We start from the raw sequence: 18,530 nt of genomic DNA, 5'->3' as shown, positions 1-18,530 counted from the left end.
AATAAAATGCTATTTTTATTATCACTATTAAGATACATAAAGTACCTTTAAATAAACCCTGATTACTCAGTGTGTTATACTTTCCCACCACCATCTGAAATCATGAACGCACCTTTTGATGAATTGCCACCAGGCCACGCCCACTCACTTGCACCTGTCCTGAACTAGGAAGTGAACGCACCGCTCGCAGGCACCGTGTTTGTTTTGTTCAAACTATAAAATATCAGTAAAAACCTGAAGTATCTTTGAACACACATGAAGGAACAAGAAGGTTTTCATTTGCTGTTTTTGTCTCTGTCGGAGCAGCAGGTGGTTCAGGCTCAGGTGCTGGTTCAGAGTCTGTTTTTGGGTTTTGTGTTTGATGATACAACAGTGTTATGGCAGAAACGTGTTGTGTTTAACGTGTTTTAAACTATACTAATTATTTAAAGGAACAATTTCTCCCGTAGATAATCTTGAAGAGATTAGTATTTATGTGACACTATACTGAGTTAATGAGATAATGGTATTTTTTTTCTCCTGTAGTATCACTGTGTGGCCTAGCCTGAAGACAACACAGGCGTTAAAAGCCCATGTAATCTATAAAATGTGAAACTACTTTGTGTAATCAGAGAATGTGATGAGGGAGACAGAAATAGGCCAAAACCTCGACATTTATTGTGTCATTTTTGACATTTGTAGATTTTATCATTTAATATTTCATCTTTCATTAACCAAAATCATGATTATTTGGTATTTTAAAGCTGTAAATAACTGAATAATTCCACAGGAAAATAGGTTGTGTGTAGACTGTGTTGCTGCATGAGCCTCAACCATTCACGCTTCCTGTTTTGCAGGTTTTTCTCGTCTAAATGTGAGCTGGAGCTGCGTCCGCCCTCGACATGTTTTCACATCAGAAACCCTACCTGTCACACCTGCTCCTCACAGTCCTGCTGCTCCACGGTTGGACAACAGAAGCAGCTCAGAACAGGTCAGAGGTGGAGGCTCCTCCCAGCGACCCCTCCATCGTGGCGAGGGAGGGATCCAACACTCTGATCGAGTGTAACGTGACCGGAGGCCACGATGATGTAAAGTGGTACAACTCTAAAGGACAACTGCTGGGTGAGCGAGCAGGTAGGAGGAGTGCTGGGAGGAAGTTCACAGTTACAACACAATGCACAGCTGTTTTCTATGAATAAAGTCAATATACATGCTCACAAGTAAACTGGGTTCTCATTATCTTTATTATCTAGACAATCATATCGAATATCACAATGTTTCCCGCCAAATATAATTTATTTTATTTGTCATAATATCATAATGCTTAGTGTACACTGCACTTCGCCATGTGATGAATAAAACTTTGAACTGCTGTGTAGTGGCAGCATCGCTTGGACCTGAAACATGAAATACAAAAATATGATTATATTATTAACTGTGCAAAGTTTGGATATTTCCCAAGCCTCATATCAGATGCCATGCCTTCCCTCTAATGTGTATTTCTTTCTGAACACAGACTCAAAAATAAACACAGATATAAATAAACATCAATTTGGTGAATTTCAAGCAAGAATACATCTAAGTATCAAGGTTAAAACTTTAGTAAACCATCATAAAAAGTTCTTTACAATAGCATTTAATGAACTATATTTCAACATGAATTAGGTCCAAAAATCCACTTTATTTAAATTTTGTTGAAACTTTCCATCTGGAAATAATAATAATAATAATAATAATAATAATAATACTCATACATCTTTACTCTCTTTGAAAAGTCTTGGACTTTTTCATAGTGTCAAATAAACTAAACTAAACTGAACCAAAATCATGTTTACTGGGGATATCACGTTATAAAAACCTTTATAAAACCTGGAAATCTGAGAATAATTCCACAAAAAATAGACTAATACAGTGGAAACACAGTGAGAGAATATTTTTGTCACATGATACATGATTAATTTAATTTAGCACTGATTACTTGTCATATTTTGACATGAACATTAAATTTAAACCATGTTTTGACGTTCAGGCGTCAAATTGCACGGGTTAAATATTTGTCACGTCCAGCCCGTGTTGTAGTTAAATGCTTCTTCAGTCTGTCAGTAAACTCTTATATCACAATGCAGCACCAGTTTGTGTTTGTTGAATCTAATCCAATGTATAAAATCACTCGTGTGAGAATTGAAATGCAATAAAGCAAAATTGAACTTTAATTAATGTTAACTGGGTTCGTTGGCCTGTGTAAATGTTTTGGATGCTTCATTAAACTGGCTGTTAATGAGAACTCCTCTTCCTCGTTTCCTAATGCTCAGCTCACTCCTCTAAAAGTTTTTGGTTAAACTTTGTTGTCATGTCTTTTGACCTCAGGTGGAAAGTGGGAGATTCAGGAGAACGGCGTCCTGAACATCAGCGGCGTCTCCTTTGAGGACCGTGGTCGCTACACCTGCGTCGCCTCCAATGGGACCAAAAACTACACCGTCACGGTGCGTGTCGCCTACACCGACAGCGGCCTGGGGTTGTACTATGTCATCGTCTGCCTGGTGGCCTTCGCCATCACCATGATCCTGAACGTGGCGCGGCTCTGCATGGTCAGCAGCCACCTGAAGAAGACGGAGCGGGCCATCAACGAGTTCTTCCGCACCGAGGGCGCGGAGAAGCTGCAGAAGGCCTTCGAGGTCGCCAAGCGCATTCCCATCATCACGTCGGCCAAGACGCTGGAGCTCGCCAAGGTCACGCAGTTCAAGACCATGGAGTTCGCCCGGCACATGGAGGAGCTGGCACGCAGCGTTCCTCTGCCGCCGCTCATCCTGAACTGCCGCACGGCCGCGGAGGAGACCGTGGAGACGCCGTCTGACCCCGCAGAGCCAGCCAGGAAGGTGATGTCCGGTAACCGACACGCTATAGGCCCGCCCTCCTCTGACAGAGACGGAGAGGAGGAGGAGGAGGAGGTGTGCCGGGCGCTGCTGTCAAGTGAAAGCCGAGGGGAGGGTGGCGGCGGTGTGGACGTCAAAGTGTCAGTCCACACTGTGTCTGAGGAGGCGGAGGGTTCGCTCAGACCAGGCTCACGCACAAGTGCGTCCTACGAGAGCAACATGTAGCCTGTGTCCGCCTGAAGTGTCGGGTGTCCACCTGCAAATTAGAGATGAAGAAATCAGGAGAAAATACTGAGTCTGGTTATCGTTTAGATTCTGCTTATCGATGTTGAACCTGTTGAATATTGTCATAAGAAAAGCAACGAAGCCAAAACATGTTGAATTGAAAACCCAGATTTATTTAAGGCGACAAATTTACACTTCCAAAAAAAGGTTCCATATTTTCTTCTTCTTCTGTGTTTTATTTGAAGTGTTGATCCATCAGAAGATGTAAAAACCATCTCAGTGTAGTTTCACATCTCCTCTCTCAGGCTTCTCTCTGGAGCTCTAGTAACAACAGGTTGGTGAGCCAATCAGAAGAGAGGAGGCTCTGAGCCTCTCTTTTGATTGGCTGACTGTTTTCTGAGTGATCCAATAAAAATAAAGCAGATTTCAGGTAAAAACACTCAGAGAAACCAAATCCTGCAAGGTTTGGATGGTGGGTCCAGGTGGGCGGGGCTTGGTGACTGCTTTGTCCTGACGGCTGGTTTTAAGGCTGTGTGCATTTCTCTGTGGACTGAGCTGAAATGTCTTTATATAATATGGGACCTTTTTAACAAAGAATGACAAGTAAATAAAAATTAGATTTTGCTGTGTACCCGTTGGATTCCAGCTGCTTTCCACTTTGCTTTCATTTGATCTTCATGTGTGAAAATCAAACTGCTGCTGAATCACGTTCTTCCTCCTCCCTGCTTAAAATCATTTTGTGTCCTTTGTCAGGTTTACACTTCCTTTAACACTGTATACACACACACACACACACACACACACACACACACTTGATCAGTGATTCAGAAAAGTGCATTTGTTTCTCTCTGATTTCAGATAAACTCTAATGTCGCCTGTAAAGTTTTAGCACTGCATCAAGCAAGGCTCTCAATTCTATTTCCTCTTGTCGTAAATATAGATTTTTTATTATTTCTCCCTCAAACTCACATTCTTAATGTTAGTCTGCACACGCACACACACACACACACGCACACACACACACACACACACACACACACACACACAGTCAGAGTAGCAGCAGATATCAGAGCTCATCCTTCCTCCTCCAGAAGATGCCACTTCACTTTTGTTCAGTGTGACAGTCGCTCAAAAGCTTCCATGATCAAAGTGTCGTAATGAAATCTCCTCATTTCACTGTCAGTTGTCTTCATGTCGCTGCTTCCTGTCAATCACCAGACAGAGACATGGAGACAGTCTCTTTAAGCCTCCATTGGAATCTGTTTATTCGGGTCTTTGTTTGTCAGGACAGCAGATAATTGCAGGTTTTTTTGAACCATCTTCCTTTATCTATTTTCTCAGGCGCATAAGCTAAAAGAAAACAAACTATCAGAAATACAAAAAAAAAAAAAAGGGGCTGGATGGAAAATGTCTGTAATTTTGTATTGTAGTTTGTATATTCATATTTTGATTTAATATAATCATATTTTGGTGTGTGCATGTCAGGAAAAGTCAGAGACAAACTTCTATGTTTCTTCACAAATTGTAAAGACACATTTAGATTAATTAGGAATCTGTCATTTATTGTTTTGTGTAGAGGATTATATCAATTCTATAAAGATGAATACATATGTTCGTTTCATGGGTAAAGTGTCTGTTTGTTACATTCAAATATAAAACAGAAAATAAAAGATATTTAACATATATATTTTAAGCTCTAAAGTAAAAGAAAAAGTCACATGAAACTTGATAAACATCAGTTTTTTTTTCAAACCTAAAAACAAAGTGAACAAACGGCTTCAGTCGGCTTCGAAGACGTTCTCGTGTGAGTTGTGTCAACTGTGAATCAGTTCTGAAACTATTGAACAAAATGTGTTTTGTAAGTATGTGTATGTTGCTTTACGTGCTGTTGCCGTGTGAAATGGTTTCACGTTTAAAAAGTTGTTTAAATATTTAAATATCAGGCTGAAGAGATGATCCTCAGAGACGGAGAGAAACTGTTTAAAAAAAAATGACAATAAATAAATACATGAACTTGTAAATGTTCGTCTGATCCTCATTTCTGACCCGTGAGGTAACGTTGCTGTCGAGCCACCGGGTGGAGCTGTTGGGTTAAACATCAGCTCTGCAGCAGGGGTGCGTTCACCACCTAAAAACACTCCTGAAGGGTTGTTCTGCACATTAACAGCTGTTGATATTACTGAAGGAACGGACAGATTTACTGTCGAGAGCTGAAGTGTCACGTCTCCAGGGCAAAGTGATTTCAGGCTCCTGCTCGGTGAAGGTGCTGAGAACAAACAGGAAGCAAAATCAAAAGTCCTGAACCCACAATTGTGCCGCAAAGTAACATGACAAGTCACAAACTGCTGCCTCATTCCTCTTCACACCATTTTGAGCCCCTGCAGCTTCTCACACTCAATCACTCACCAGCTGAAATCAGTTAATCAGACGTGCACAACGTGCACAGCTGCATCACACGAGAGTCAGATCCTCCTGCTCAGACATTACTCCTATACAAGGGAAATACACGGTGTATTGTTCCACGTTTATTGGGATCGAGTCGTGATTTTTCTCTTAAATTTCTCCCTTAAGCAAAACGTAATTCAGACCACGGTGCTTAGTTCAGTTTCACATTCACTATTTAATATATTTGGAAACTTTGCGATCTCTCCTAGAATTTACAACAAGGTTCTGTGTGTTTGAGCAGCCGGCATGAGTGTGAAGGCTGGAGCGAGCAGAATTAAATTTAATTTAACACTTTCCCCGAAGAACTCCTGCAACAAGATACTGAACCCCTGAATCGCTGTATGAATGTGTGTGAACGGGTGAATGCGACCAGCAGTGTAAAGCCCTTTGAGTGGTTGTTAAGACTAGAAAAGCTCTATATAAATCTAATCCATTTCCCATCAGTAAAACCGAGACTAATGAAAGCATACAGTGCAAACTTGCTTTAGATAATGACGTCTTTAGAATGGATTTTAAAGTGAGTATAACAGAAAATATATGTGTTTAGAAAAAGATTGTTTAGTTCACCAAAAACATTAAAACCACAAATCTGTCACACTTTGTTTTTGCATTTTCCACTGCGGCGAGTAAACGATGCAGCGCGGCTTCGTTAGGCTCGTCCTGTGAACTCACCCACAGCAGCTTCCCAGAGGTCAATCTCCTGGAGCACGGGAGTAATCCCGCCCAACCTGTGAAATATCAGTCTGGAGAGCAGCTCAAATAACAATAACCTTGGGCCTGTGTGTTGAATAACTCCAAGAATCCATCCTTCTTCCCTCTCCTCTCCTCTCTGGAGCTTATCTAAATAGAATTGATTGGCCCAAGTGATCATTCATCACGCCGAGCCGCGGCAGACGTTTAAGGAGAGCGGGGTGGGGAGGAAGATTTTAAGGATAGGATATTTCCAGTGGGCCATCTGTGTCATCGGGGTAAACTAAACAAATTGATCGTTCTGAAAACGACGGGCAGTGTGTGTGTGTGTGTGTGTGTGTGAGACTGGTTACCTTAGAGGACACATTTAAACCAGCTTGTGTGTATGTTGTGTGTGTCTACATGCAAGGCAGAGCCTCCCCAAGACTGATTATACACACTTACAAAAATGAATGAAGCCAGCGCTTGCAGTAAATTTGAACCTCTTGAATTTAAATTGCTCATAAAATCGGGTCAGAAAAAAATAAATTAAACAAAAATTGTCACTACTTCTATTTTATTTCCAATCAGCTTGAAGGAAGGAGGAAGAAAACCAGAGACAAGGACGGGTGTGGATTAAAACGACAGGATGAGAGAAATGCTTTTCATATCTGATCATTAGACAGGAGGACTCGGTGCAGACGCAGCAGCCGTGATTAGCTCTGCTGTTGTTGTTTATGTGTGTGTGTGTGTGTGTGTGTGTGTGTGTGTGTACTTTCATAATTTACTGGCATGATCCCAAACACAGTGTTGTCCTCTCAGCTTTGAGCAGGATTGTCTTGTACACTGAAGGACGGACAAACACTCTAAACTTCTTTCCTCTGTAAAGACAACAGATTAATTGCTTTACCTTCGTCCTTCTGTGTGAACAAAAGCACAACAATATACACGTGGTCAAAAGTATGTGGACACTCAAACAGCCATCCTTCTTTTAGTTTCATGGTCTTCCACCAAATATTTGAACCTGGCTGCAACGATTGGTGGTTTATTTTGTTATTATTATTATTATTTTTATTCTTTTAGATAGATAGACAGATATATAACCCTAACCTCACAACTGAGAGCAACAGCTGATTTGCAGATCTAAGAGAGTGCGCAGGGATATGAGGGGTGAGACCATTCACCTAACAAATATCAACATTAGCATTTAGCTAGTACAGCCTCACAGAGCCGCTAACATGGAGACTCTTAGTCCTGCTACACTTTGTCTCCTGCATCTCTTGTATTTTCTCTCTTAAACAAAAGTTGTTGTATAAATTATCATCATTTTGTTTGATCCTACATCAAGACGAGTTGGTTGTAGGTGTCAAAGCAGCCTGTTTACAGTAAATGTAGGTTTTAGACTTATTTTTAGATAACCTCTAACAAAAACGGTCACCCAGGGACGGGCCAGGTTAGGTCCGTAGCACGTGTGCCAACAAAGGGACGGGGGGGCACTGTGACTGACCTGGTCCTCCGCAGGGGGTCTCGCTGTAACAAACGGCCCTGCCGTCAAGGACTAATGGGGAATAATGGCTGCAGCAGCATCACGGCGGCGGACTGGGCTCTCTGGGACCGGGGTGAAAGTATTGGGGTCAGGTCTCGAGACGGCTCCTTCCATCGTCTGACAGATACACTCTGCTCAGAGAGAAAACACGTGGAGGGAAAGTGTGGCAACGGAGGGCGATGGCGGTGGTCAGCTGAAGGTTGTGACTTGGGAAGAAGTGAGTAGGCCTGACTGTGTGACGCTGTGAGGGGAGATGTAGGTCACTTTAACCTGAGGCCTGGGACCACTGCACCATGAGACTGTTTTACTCAGACATTCTCACAATCCACACAAACATTATGACATACAAGATCATATTTTGTATGACTCAGGAGGAACACAACCAGGAGGCCGTAACTCTAGTTAGGAAGACTTTTCCCTGACGTCTTCTTCTACTGTCTTTGATGTAAAGTCCCATGAGGCCGAAGGTCGAGGCACATTTGGTAAACAGATGAATAGGAAAGTGAAATCATGCAAAACTATCAACACTATATCATGGACCTTTGTCTAAATTCCAACATATTGTACCTCTAATAAACGTAGTGCAGACAATGTGTGGAAATTCAGCAGTTTATTTCTTTATAAACAGTAAAAAATAGTTATTATGTGGAAATGCTATATTTTAAAAATAATATCAGTGACAGAATTCAGGAGGTAAGAAAAGAAAACCACAGTGTGTTCCTGTGGAAATAATTTCATCACTCACTCAATGGTGTAAAGGTGAGTCAGAAAGGAAAACACACTTACAATGATTCAAGTGTAGTCGACTCAATCTTTATTTATACAGCGGCAAATCATGACAATGATGGAAAACCTTGACAGCATTGTGGTCAGTGTTAAAGTATCATCCTCCTTCTTCCTCCTTCTACATTAAATCATATTTTCAAAACAATAAATAGAAAACAAATTTTCCGTCTTTCAAAATTAATTTGAATTAATTAATTGAATGAATTATGTCCAATCTAACGCTTCACTGCGTGCACATACCCCGGCTGGTCGGGAGCACTCACACCAGGAATCTATTGATGGATCAAGGATTTTTGTGAAGGTATCACTTCACTTCCTTTCCATTCATTAAGGACGCTCCTGCTGGTCCCAAAGAAACTTCCAGCTCAGTTCTCTCTCGGTTTGAAAGCTCTCAAATGCCGACCGATGGTCTGACTCACTCCTTTGTCTGACAGATGGGGATAGCTTGATTTCCTGAGCAGATCTGAAGGTGCCTGGTTGGAGTCGCAGCAAAAACTTTTTCAGGTTTTATTAATGGCCAATCTTTCAACTTCAAAGAGCGTAAGAAATGTGAAAACTGGAGGAGGAACTTGCCTTTTCTCAGAGCCCTTGGTTTGTTCCTTGCACCGAGAGCAATTTGAGTCTTAAAGGAGCAAACAAAGCCTGCTGCAGGCTATAATTTGTTGCATTATGTGAGTATTACTCAGACTATAATTAAGTGCTTGGAAGTGGGGCTCCGGGTTGTGTAGAATTTGTCCCAGAGGTCCCTTCATTTCCATTATCATTCTTCAGACCAACAAAGGCAGTGGTAATGATTTCTGTGACGTCTGTCCTCCGCTCCAGCATGCAATTTAAAAGGTTCAAACTGTGCTACTGTACATGTCGTGTGGCTATTTTCTCATTCTTCATTCATCCTGCTGAGCGTGTGTGACCTTTTATTTTGTCCTTTGTCACAGCTCTGGTGATGCCACCGGTAAACCTTCACATCCCGCTCCACCTCCAGCTCCCCTACATCACAGGCAGGTTGATTGTTAAGATTTTATCTCATTTGACCTCAGACATCTGAGTTAAATTGACATTCATCTGTTTTCATACTTAGTTTGACTCCAATGAAAGGTAACACTTAATGTGTAATTTCGTTGACTCACACTCAGACTAAAACCATCTACTACCAGTGGTGTGTCCCCTGCCTCCCCCGGGCCTCAGGGGGGGGCAGTAATGAGCTCATTATACAAACCGACATACACCGAAATCTCAGCTCCACACAAGCCCCACCTCTTTGCCCATTTTTGGATTAGCTGGGAGTTAGGGGGCGGAGTCAGCTAATGCCAAGATGGCGGCGGCGGAGCAGCTCACTCTGAGCTACAAAACCGCTCCTCAGAAACCTTTGGGTGACGTCACGGAGGCTGCGTCCATTTTTATTTACAGTCTATAGACCAAAATGGTTTGTGTTGAAAATGTACGACGAGCTGACAGCCCCACCGTCGTTAAATAACGATGTACAGCGGATTATCCGGGGATACCCAGAATCCTCTGGGACTGTCTTTCACATAGTGGATGAGACAGTCCTGAATGGGGTTACTTTAGGTTGAACATAGTCCGTGCTTGGGTATGAACTGAGTGTCTCTCTGGACATTTTGATTTTCATTCATAGACCTGCTGAAACACACCCACTTTATTTAGTGACCCTGTGACCTTTGACCTCAAGCCAAACATTGTTACATATAGTTTTCTCTTAGTTTTCATTCAGCAGAGCTCAGGAAAAAAAAAAATTGAGATGACTTTAAATGTGCATAGTGTGGAGCTGGTCTCATTCCTCCAAACTCAAACCAGCACTTACAGACTTCCACATCATTTCGTCTTCACTCTCCCGCTGAGTAATTAGAGACTTCCTGCGAAAAGCAGCCACATAGATAAAAAACCATTTGTAATTTACAGTTCATCTGCCTTCATTTGCTGAGGCTTTTAGCTCCTGTACATATTGTGTCCTGATTCTCTCGAAGACAAACCTCACACCGCAGCAGATCCGTTAGCGAGAGTCCGCCCCCGCTGTCGTTTCTGCTGGCGGTGACGGTTTCTGCCGGCTTCGCTTGGCAGGACAGTTAAATGAGATGCCTCGGCCCTTCCCTGCGCCGCCGCGCTGCTCGACTTTGTGGCTGTCGGGTTAAAGATCGTTTCACGGCACAGTCTCAGACAGATTTACTGAGTGGCAGACACACTATAAATATGCAATAATGAAACTCATGAAATATTTATTGACCACCTTCTTCTTCCATCTTCTCCCGGGCAGGTATCATGTGCTCCTCTGTGAAATAAGACTCTGGAAGTTACTGGATGACATTACTGTAATGTCTGCAAGTTTCTACTCAAGCCACTATTCAAATGGAGGATCTTAGCTCTGGATATATTTACATAAATCAGTCTAAGCCAGGCTCTCAGAGGCAGTCCCCGGCTGCAGAGCATTATTTTAGCTTGCCAGCACCAGACATGGGCTCTATATGAGCTGCATGACAATAACGTATATATTTAGGTCATGGCAACTGGCAAGTCAATTATACAATCTGTGTTCAATTTTCAAATACATGATACACTGGAAATAAGTTCAGGATGTGTGTGTTGGTATTTCATATACATACAAATCCCTGTTTGCATTTACACCGCGATGTTCAGGCTTTAAGGACTGGACTGTGACAGACGTTTTTATTTAACCTCTGTATCGCAGCACATTGGATTTGAAATGAAACTGTGACTTCGGGGGTTAAAGGGCTCAATTTCAGCTTTAATTTGAGATTGTTTCACATCCATATTGTGGATATTAACTGTGCAGGACATTTTTATACACAAGCTGCTGTTACATGCACAAGTTTTTCATTCTGATTGAAGATTTCTGTTCAACTGTTTCCACAGAAGTGATCTAATACGAGCTGGCGTTTTCTGCAGACTGTAAAGATGGATGTAACCTCCGTTTGGAAGCTCAGAGTGAGCTGCTCCACCACTGCCGCCGCCGCCGCCGCCGCCGCCGCCACCGCCGCCACCGCAACCGCCACGAAGAAATCAGGTGAAATCATATACATGGTACAGTGTTTGGGCCTGTTCATTCTGTTTGATGTGTTTTTATGGGGCGTTTTTATTCTGTTTGTTTTATAAACCAATTAGAATCAGAACATGAGGATGCATGTAAACATACATACAGTCTAGTTGCAGGGCAAAGCAGCAGCAGAGTGATCCAGAGCAAACAATGACTCACTCACTCCTGTGAAATACACAAGTCTAACCAGAAATTGTATTAAAGTTAAAGATCTAACAAAAACACTAAAACTTACTGGCTGCCCTTTCCCACATGGCAGGACTGTTTGAGTGGAGCCATGCAGGGAGGATGGCTGCAGATGAGAGGGATATGAATCTTGGGTTTTAAGATTAAAGGAGAGTGTCCTTGTGTTACTCTGAACCGAGAGAAAGACGTCTCTTCCTCTCTGCACCCATGAGATGTGCTATCATTTTAATGCTTCATTTCTCCACCATCTACAGCCTTAGGTTCATTTCTCTGATGTTCTCATTAAGCTCCCCTGAGTGGCCACTCTTGTATGACATTGACAATTTCTGTAATGTCTTATTTCGTGTGAAACTGTACTGAGAACCTGGGAGGCCTCTCTGTTGGCATCGGCTAATTTACGTGGCAAACGTGCAGCAGCCCGAACTGAATCATGGGAGTCGTGGAGCTAGTCAGTTGTGAAGAGAAACATCAGTTCATTTTACTTGCAGAATGGATGCCGCACTTCCACCGGTGAGGTTACATTATTTTTATTCAAGGTTTCCCTCTGCCTCAGAGCTCCACTGACTCCCTGAATGAGAAAAATCACACCCTCCAAACTCCAATGGATCTTGGCATGGGTGAAGCGACCGTCTCGTCTGCTGTGATGACTTGGTTTTACGGTTTCGAGTCCTGCAGCTGAATGGCGTTGCAGACGAACCCTGTCAGGAGGCGTTTAGTCATTGTTGGCATCACTTTTAACACATTTGAGTTTTTCAGGAAGCTTTTATAGGAGAGGAAACGTCACATGGGAGCAACAGCTCGTGTAAACAAAATATTAAGCAAAACCTCCCACCTGTAATCTGCAGAGCCAGCACCCATTCATACACACATCCACCGCAAACACAAACACACTTCCTCTGCGTAACAGGAGCTCTCTGATGTCTTCACACCGGAGGTTTATAAGTCATTAACAGACTACTGAGCTGCTGAGTTCACACTACAGGAGTTTTAAAATCCTGATTTAGAAATCAGGTAGCGGATGTTCTCTAATCTCAAACACACAGGCTACAGGATATTCTGAAGATTAGCGCATCAGAGGAAGCAATGCACCAAGTCACGTGATCGCATCTGATTCAAGGGGCCGCATCCTTCCAAGAGGTCTACGAAGGTGTGGCCCTTCGATGGTCCGGCCTACAGAGAATACAGTGAGGGGGTCACCAGCTGTGCCCGCCCTTGTGACATAACATTGGATTTCTCCTCATTATAAATTCATTTCTGGTTTATTTTAGACAGAAAACGTCACTAATGTCCGCTGAGCACATTTGCACCGAACTTGGTGGAGGGATGACGTGTGGAAGAACTGCAGTACGGAAGGTCCTGTTGTCTTTGCAACTTACATGAGGATGCACAGTCAAACTTGTTTAGTACAAGCACATACAAGAGCGCTCCTGTGTGTTCATTGCACCTCAGTGAAAGTGATTCTGATATGGCAAACACCCTCGTCTCCCTCTCTCTCCCCGACGCACATACTGATGTGCTTCATATTGATTTCCTCCTGACCGGCCGCTTTCTTTCTCTTCCCAGTCTGTGAGCATCCCGAGGAGTCAGTTAATGGTGCGTTACTAACTCCAGCCCAGTCATCCTTTACATGCCGCTCTCACAAGAACCCCCCTTCACCCTGCATATCCATCACTGCCGGTCTGTATAGTAGCAGCAGGCCCTGCTCATAACATATTTATGAATGTGGCCTGAGGGAGGCTCGTGCTCTGAATCCTGATGTGACGTTCTGATGTTGCATTTTTAGCACTTTTTTTTCCCTCCTGTTTTTTTAAAAGTTTTTTTATTCACATTGTGCCATTGTTAGAGCACAGGTGAAAACACGACGAGAGTCCTATCAGGTGGAGCAGGGGTCTCCAGCAGCCCCCCCCCCGTCACCCAAAGGTTCGGACCATGGATTTCTTTTTCTTTTTTTTAGCCCATGTTGTTTAACATTTTGGAATTGTATGTGAACTGAATTATCTATTTTAAGTTCCTTCTTCTTCTTCTTCTTCTCTGGTTTCTAATCAGATTCATGGAGGTTTATTAACAGCGGTGTTTTCAGGTCTGACTGAATCAGATTTCCGTCTGATTTGAGTTCCATATGTTTTTGGATGTTGATATTTAAATGGTCTTCATCCGCTTTGGTTTGATACGATGATGTGAATAAATGTGACCAGTAATATGAGACATGAGAAGCTTATTTTGTCAGAGTAAAAAAGGTTGGAGACCCCTGAGGTAGAGAAACATCCCAACCAGAGTCCGAGTTTAAAGAAGATAAAGTTTTTGGTAAAAATGGATCAAGGCTATTTTAAGCTCTATTTTCTTGAGTGCAGCTGCAGAGAACGGCGCATCTGACCTTCTACAGCAAACTAGCTGCTATTACTCACTGCATCACTGTATTTATCTGTGTGTCAGAGAGAATTACAGTTATTTTGACGGCTTCTGGTTTTAGCCTTCTGTTGTGACAGGAAATAGCTTGATGTCGTTGTTTGTCACCTCTCTCAGGTGTTGGGTTGAAGCACGTTGTGCATGTCTCAGAAATAAACCCTGGTTCCTGCAAATTCCACCTGATTTGCAACAGCAAATATATTTTGAAGGAAATGTAATTGCAAATGGATAATGTTTTATATCGCTGTAATGAGGAAATGTCGTTAATTTATGTATTTTGCAAGTTGCATATATGTTGATACTGAACATATCAGTATAACGTCACAGGAAACAAGTTTGTTTTTCTGCCAGAAACAAGTTTGTTTATACAGATCCATTCAGACACTATTCAAGTGTTTTACAGAGGCATGGAAATACAGAAAAAACACAACATTAAAATTGCATTTAAAACCAATAAAAACAAATTTGAACGAATAAAAAAAAACATTTAAATAAGACATTAAGACCGCATGAAATCAAGTGAGAAACTTTCTGTGTGTTCACCCTTCTTTTAAGCGGCACCTCGGCAGTTTAGGTTCAGGAAACATTGTGCGTCCTCGGTTCAGACTCAACTTCAAACCTGAAACCTAAACCCGACCAAAATGCTTCTGTTGCCTCAACCAGTTATAGTATATATAATCTCTGCATCCCTCTCCGTTTGGCTGGGCACCAAAAAATGAGAACAGTGACTCATGATTTGAAAACTTCATCACCAAACCGCCACTGACAGAGCTGTAGTGAACAATTTTCTTTTTCCTTTGGCAGATCTCATTCAGTTTCCTGTTGATTTTCATTAGAAATTCATACAAGTGAATCTATTCGTTGTTATCTTGGAAGTTAATGGTTCCTTACAGCGCCTTTACCTTTTACCTTGTTATATAGAAGTCAAGACAATTTAAAATGGCAGTAATTAGTTTCCGTGCCCCACATAGATTCTTCTTAATTGCTAAATCTGTAAACTGAAGCTCTTTATAAATCAAGGATAAAGTCCCAGACAAAGCTTGTGTTTCAAAGGCTGTCACTGAGCTGCTGATGAAAGGACTGCAGGTCCGGCTCATTGTTTGGCTCTGACTTAATCAAAGGCTGTGAATTCTCCTTTGATCAAAGCATGTGGCTTTTTTTTTCTTTTTTAGATCCACACCAGATATGTTAATTTAAACAGCAATCGGACAACGATGAAGAGAGCCGCTCTCTGAACAAGGACAAAATCTTTTGATGTTACAAACTGCTTTTTTCACCCCAGTGGAAGTAGCAAACATTTACACTTGAAAAATAGCCAGTGACGGCCTTTTGACATGTCTACCTCCCTCTTCTTTAAACGGCAAGACAACTGGTCTCAAAGTAACTATTATCCTGCTAGAAATATTTAATTAAAGATGAGCTGTGACGCAACTCTATCCCAGCATTTGACACTAACTGAGTCAGTCCATTGTTCATCTAAAGTCTGGAAGACCTCCATCAAAAAGTCCATTGAATATCTGATCCATTTTTATATTGTCAAAAGTCCCTAGGAAATGCTAGTTTTATGTGTGATGTCACCTTAGTGTAATGTTCGTAGTACACTCTGGGGACACAGTATCATCCCGGTAGAGGCGGTAAAGTAAGTGAGTAGAAATGCGTTTATATGGCACCTTTCGCAGATAAAGAAAAATCTCAAAGGCTTTACATCATGAAAAGAACAAAAGTTGAAGAAATAAGACAAAAAGAAAAAAATCAACACAAAAAATAAGGAGCAATAAAAATAAAAAAAACCTTCCTGAACCCGACTTGCATTAATAATTTCTTTCAAAAGTATCTGTAGTTTACTTTTATTAGCAGATTGTAGTGACAAGAGAAACCTGAACAGGGAGCTGTTATAGACATATGAACGTAAATGGGCTTTGCAATAGGAAAACAGTCAAAAGAGAAAAGTTGAGCTTCCCCTGCTTTCAGCTCAGTCCTGGGGTTGAGTGAGTGGCATACTGAGTCACATCAGACCTGATCTGTCTGATGGTAACAGAGCGATAGATGCAAAATCCTGAGCTGGTCATCAATCAAAGAGACGCAGATCTCTCTCAGACTTTGTTGGAGAGAACGAGGACGAGCAGAGCTGGATACTAACGTCGTACCGTCCAGACAGACGGACAGACTTTACTGATCCAGGACGCTGCGCAATTTAAGAAAAGTCGGAGTGCAATAAGAACTGTGGAGAATGACGGTGTATAATAAATGCAGTAAAAGTATAATGTAAACAGATGAGATGGGACGGATTGTCGATGAGGGAGAGCAGTTTGTTCAGTGACTTCCTGTCCGTCACTGACTCAAACATGTCTGGCCTTGTGAATGAGTGTATTGATCCTGCTGGCGTCTCTGGCACAGATCTCCAACATCTTCCTGCACATATAGAAAGATCTGAGCTTCCCCAGGAAGTAGAATCTGCTCATTCCCTTCTTGTGCACAGCTTCAGTCCTCTCTCTCTCTGAACTCCCACCTCCTCACACATCATCATAGAGGGTTTGGTCGCGGTTGTCTCTCTCCTGAGGTCGACCACCTTCTCCTTGGTATTCTTCACATTCAGGAGCAGATGATTCCTGCTGTACTCCAACTTACTAACCACCACATCAGACTGGGAGCTCCCCAGCCGAACAAACTGGGGCCTATCCAACAGCTAGTCCAGTAGACCCGAACGTTTGGCAGTGACGCCAACTCGTACCGAGGCAACCCTGTTGTGTAAATGCTTGTTGTACCGCGGCATGGCGGAGTTCGGGGAATGTGACTTCTGAGTGGGAGTGTGGTTGAGGAAAGGCAAAGTCAAGTGTGTAGACAGGTGAAAAACAGAGCGTCAGCGTTAAGGCGGAAATCACTCACAGACTGTTTAAAGTACGGCTCTGTGATTTGGCCTTAAATCCGAGTACCTCGTTGCAGGCGCTCTCACTTCCTCTCTTAGAGTTAAACTTGAAAGCAATCAGAGTCATGCAAAGTTGAGAGTACATATCAGCAGTTACTGCAGTGACATCTGGAGGATTTCAGGCACTTCAGCACTGAGCAGCACCTGCAGGACGACACCCGGCCTGCTGGCTTTTGTTTACTTCAGTGCCATATGCGCCGAGAAGTACATGCAGCTCTAAGCATTCATATTTACACACATATGCTTACATTTGCACGCAGTCGCACACAAAATAAATATATCAGCTACTCAACACAATCACACACATCAGCTCACACGTTTCATGCCATTTGAAAAAAGAGTGATGAGTTATGTTTTCATCATCAGCGCACAAATCAGCGGGAGAGGAAAAACAGATCCAGATGAACACATGGTGGCAAGAGCAGTGATGGATGGCAGAGAGAGAAGCACATGAGAGAGGCACAAAGAGACTGCAGAGATATGACAAGGCTGCAAAGGTTTTACCCTCACTGTTTGTCTTCCTCCAGATGCTGCATGACAGACAACCCCGGCCTTTTACACAGATACCTTTCGTCATTAATTAAACATTAACCACCTTCCCGCACGACAGAGAAGGAAATCTTGGAAGACGTCATGACAGATGCTAGTGTTTGTGATGTGCCGCAGCGCCATAATGTCACACACGGGGACGGAAATTAAACAGGTGCAGCTGTGAAAATGTAAAGAGAGAAATTCAGTTGGTTGGTAAAGTCTGGGACACAGAGGCACACGACGCAGCGGCACACTAATCCATTTATTTCCTGCAGAGCTGGGAAAGCAGGGAAACTCATCCGGTAAATTTATGGTCTGGTTTGTCAGCTGAACCTTTTATTTTTGTGTCCAATTTATCATCCGACAACCGTGAGTAAAATATATCTACGTGCTTCTTTGCAAAAGGAGGAATGAGTTAATTTTAGAGTTTCGAGGCTTCTTCTCAGCTTTTTATTTCACTACATTGCAGCCAACTGCAAGCCACAATGTGAACGTAATCAAAGCCTCTTTCAATGCCAGTGATCAATCAGAGCGGTCTGACCCATCACCCGAGCTGCTTACAGTGTGAGCAACCATTTTTACAACTACTCTCTGGCCAGTGCTGCTTTTATCTCGGCACCATATTGCACTATAAGGAAATTAAAAAACACACATCTGCTCAGTGTATTATTGCTGTTTTATAATTGTCTCTTTAAAACCTGGATAAAACCAGATAAAAGAAGATTTACCTGGAGCTGTAAAAGGTATGACTACGTCCATCCTGCTCTGCTAAACCTTGAATACCTTTAATTGCTGGGAAGTAATATTGAATTCTTTAGCCTTTATACAAAAGAGCAATTTGTAAGATACTCATGAGAGTATGTACTTTAAATCTATACAATACAGTGGCAA

General features: G+C 42.3%; 1 protein-coding gene across 2 annotated transcripts; it reads left to right on the top strand.

The window, feature by feature from the left end:
• The first annotated feature begins 167 nt into the window (after positions 1-167).
• LOC130181972 (microfibrillar-associated protein 3-like) lies at positions 168-4,688 on the top strand. 2 transcript variants are annotated; one of them, XM_056396468.1, is made up of 3 exons: positions 168-309; positions 837-1,101; positions 2,347-4,688. In XM_056396468.1, exons 2-3 carry the CDS (start codon positions 882-884, stop codon positions 3,075-3,077), a joined length of 951 nt encoding a protein of 316 aa, XP_056252443.1. In that variant the 5' UTR covers positions 168-309; positions 837-881; the 3' UTR covers positions 3,078-4,688. The 2 variants fall into 2 exon arrangements, with proteins under 2 accessions (XP_056252443.1, XP_056252442.1); XM_056396467.1 differs by having other exon boundaries at positions 837-1,113.
• The last annotated feature ends 13,842 nt before the right edge of the window (positions 4,689-18,530 follow it).

This window comes from Seriola aureovittata, chromosome 15, assembly GCF_021018895.1.
Source record: "Seriola aureovittata isolate HTS-2021-v1 ecotype China chromosome 15, ASM2101889v1, whole genome shotgun sequence".
Taxonomy (NCBI): Eukaryota; Metazoa; Chordata; class Actinopteri; order Carangiformes; family Carangidae; genus Seriola; species Seriola aureovittata.
This window is presented reverse-complemented; position numbering and strand designations above follow the sequence as displayed.

Excerpts from the sequence above, each read along its gene's own strand:
- LOC130181972 (XM_056396467.1), top strand. The coding sequence starts at position 882 with ATGTTTTCACATCAGAAACCCTACCTGTCACACCTGCTCCTCACAGTC. Across the intron at positions 1,114-2,346 it reads ACTGCTGGGTGAGCGAGCAG|GTGGAAAGTGGGAGATTCAG; the intron begins GTAGGAGGAGTG and ends TTTTGACCTCAG.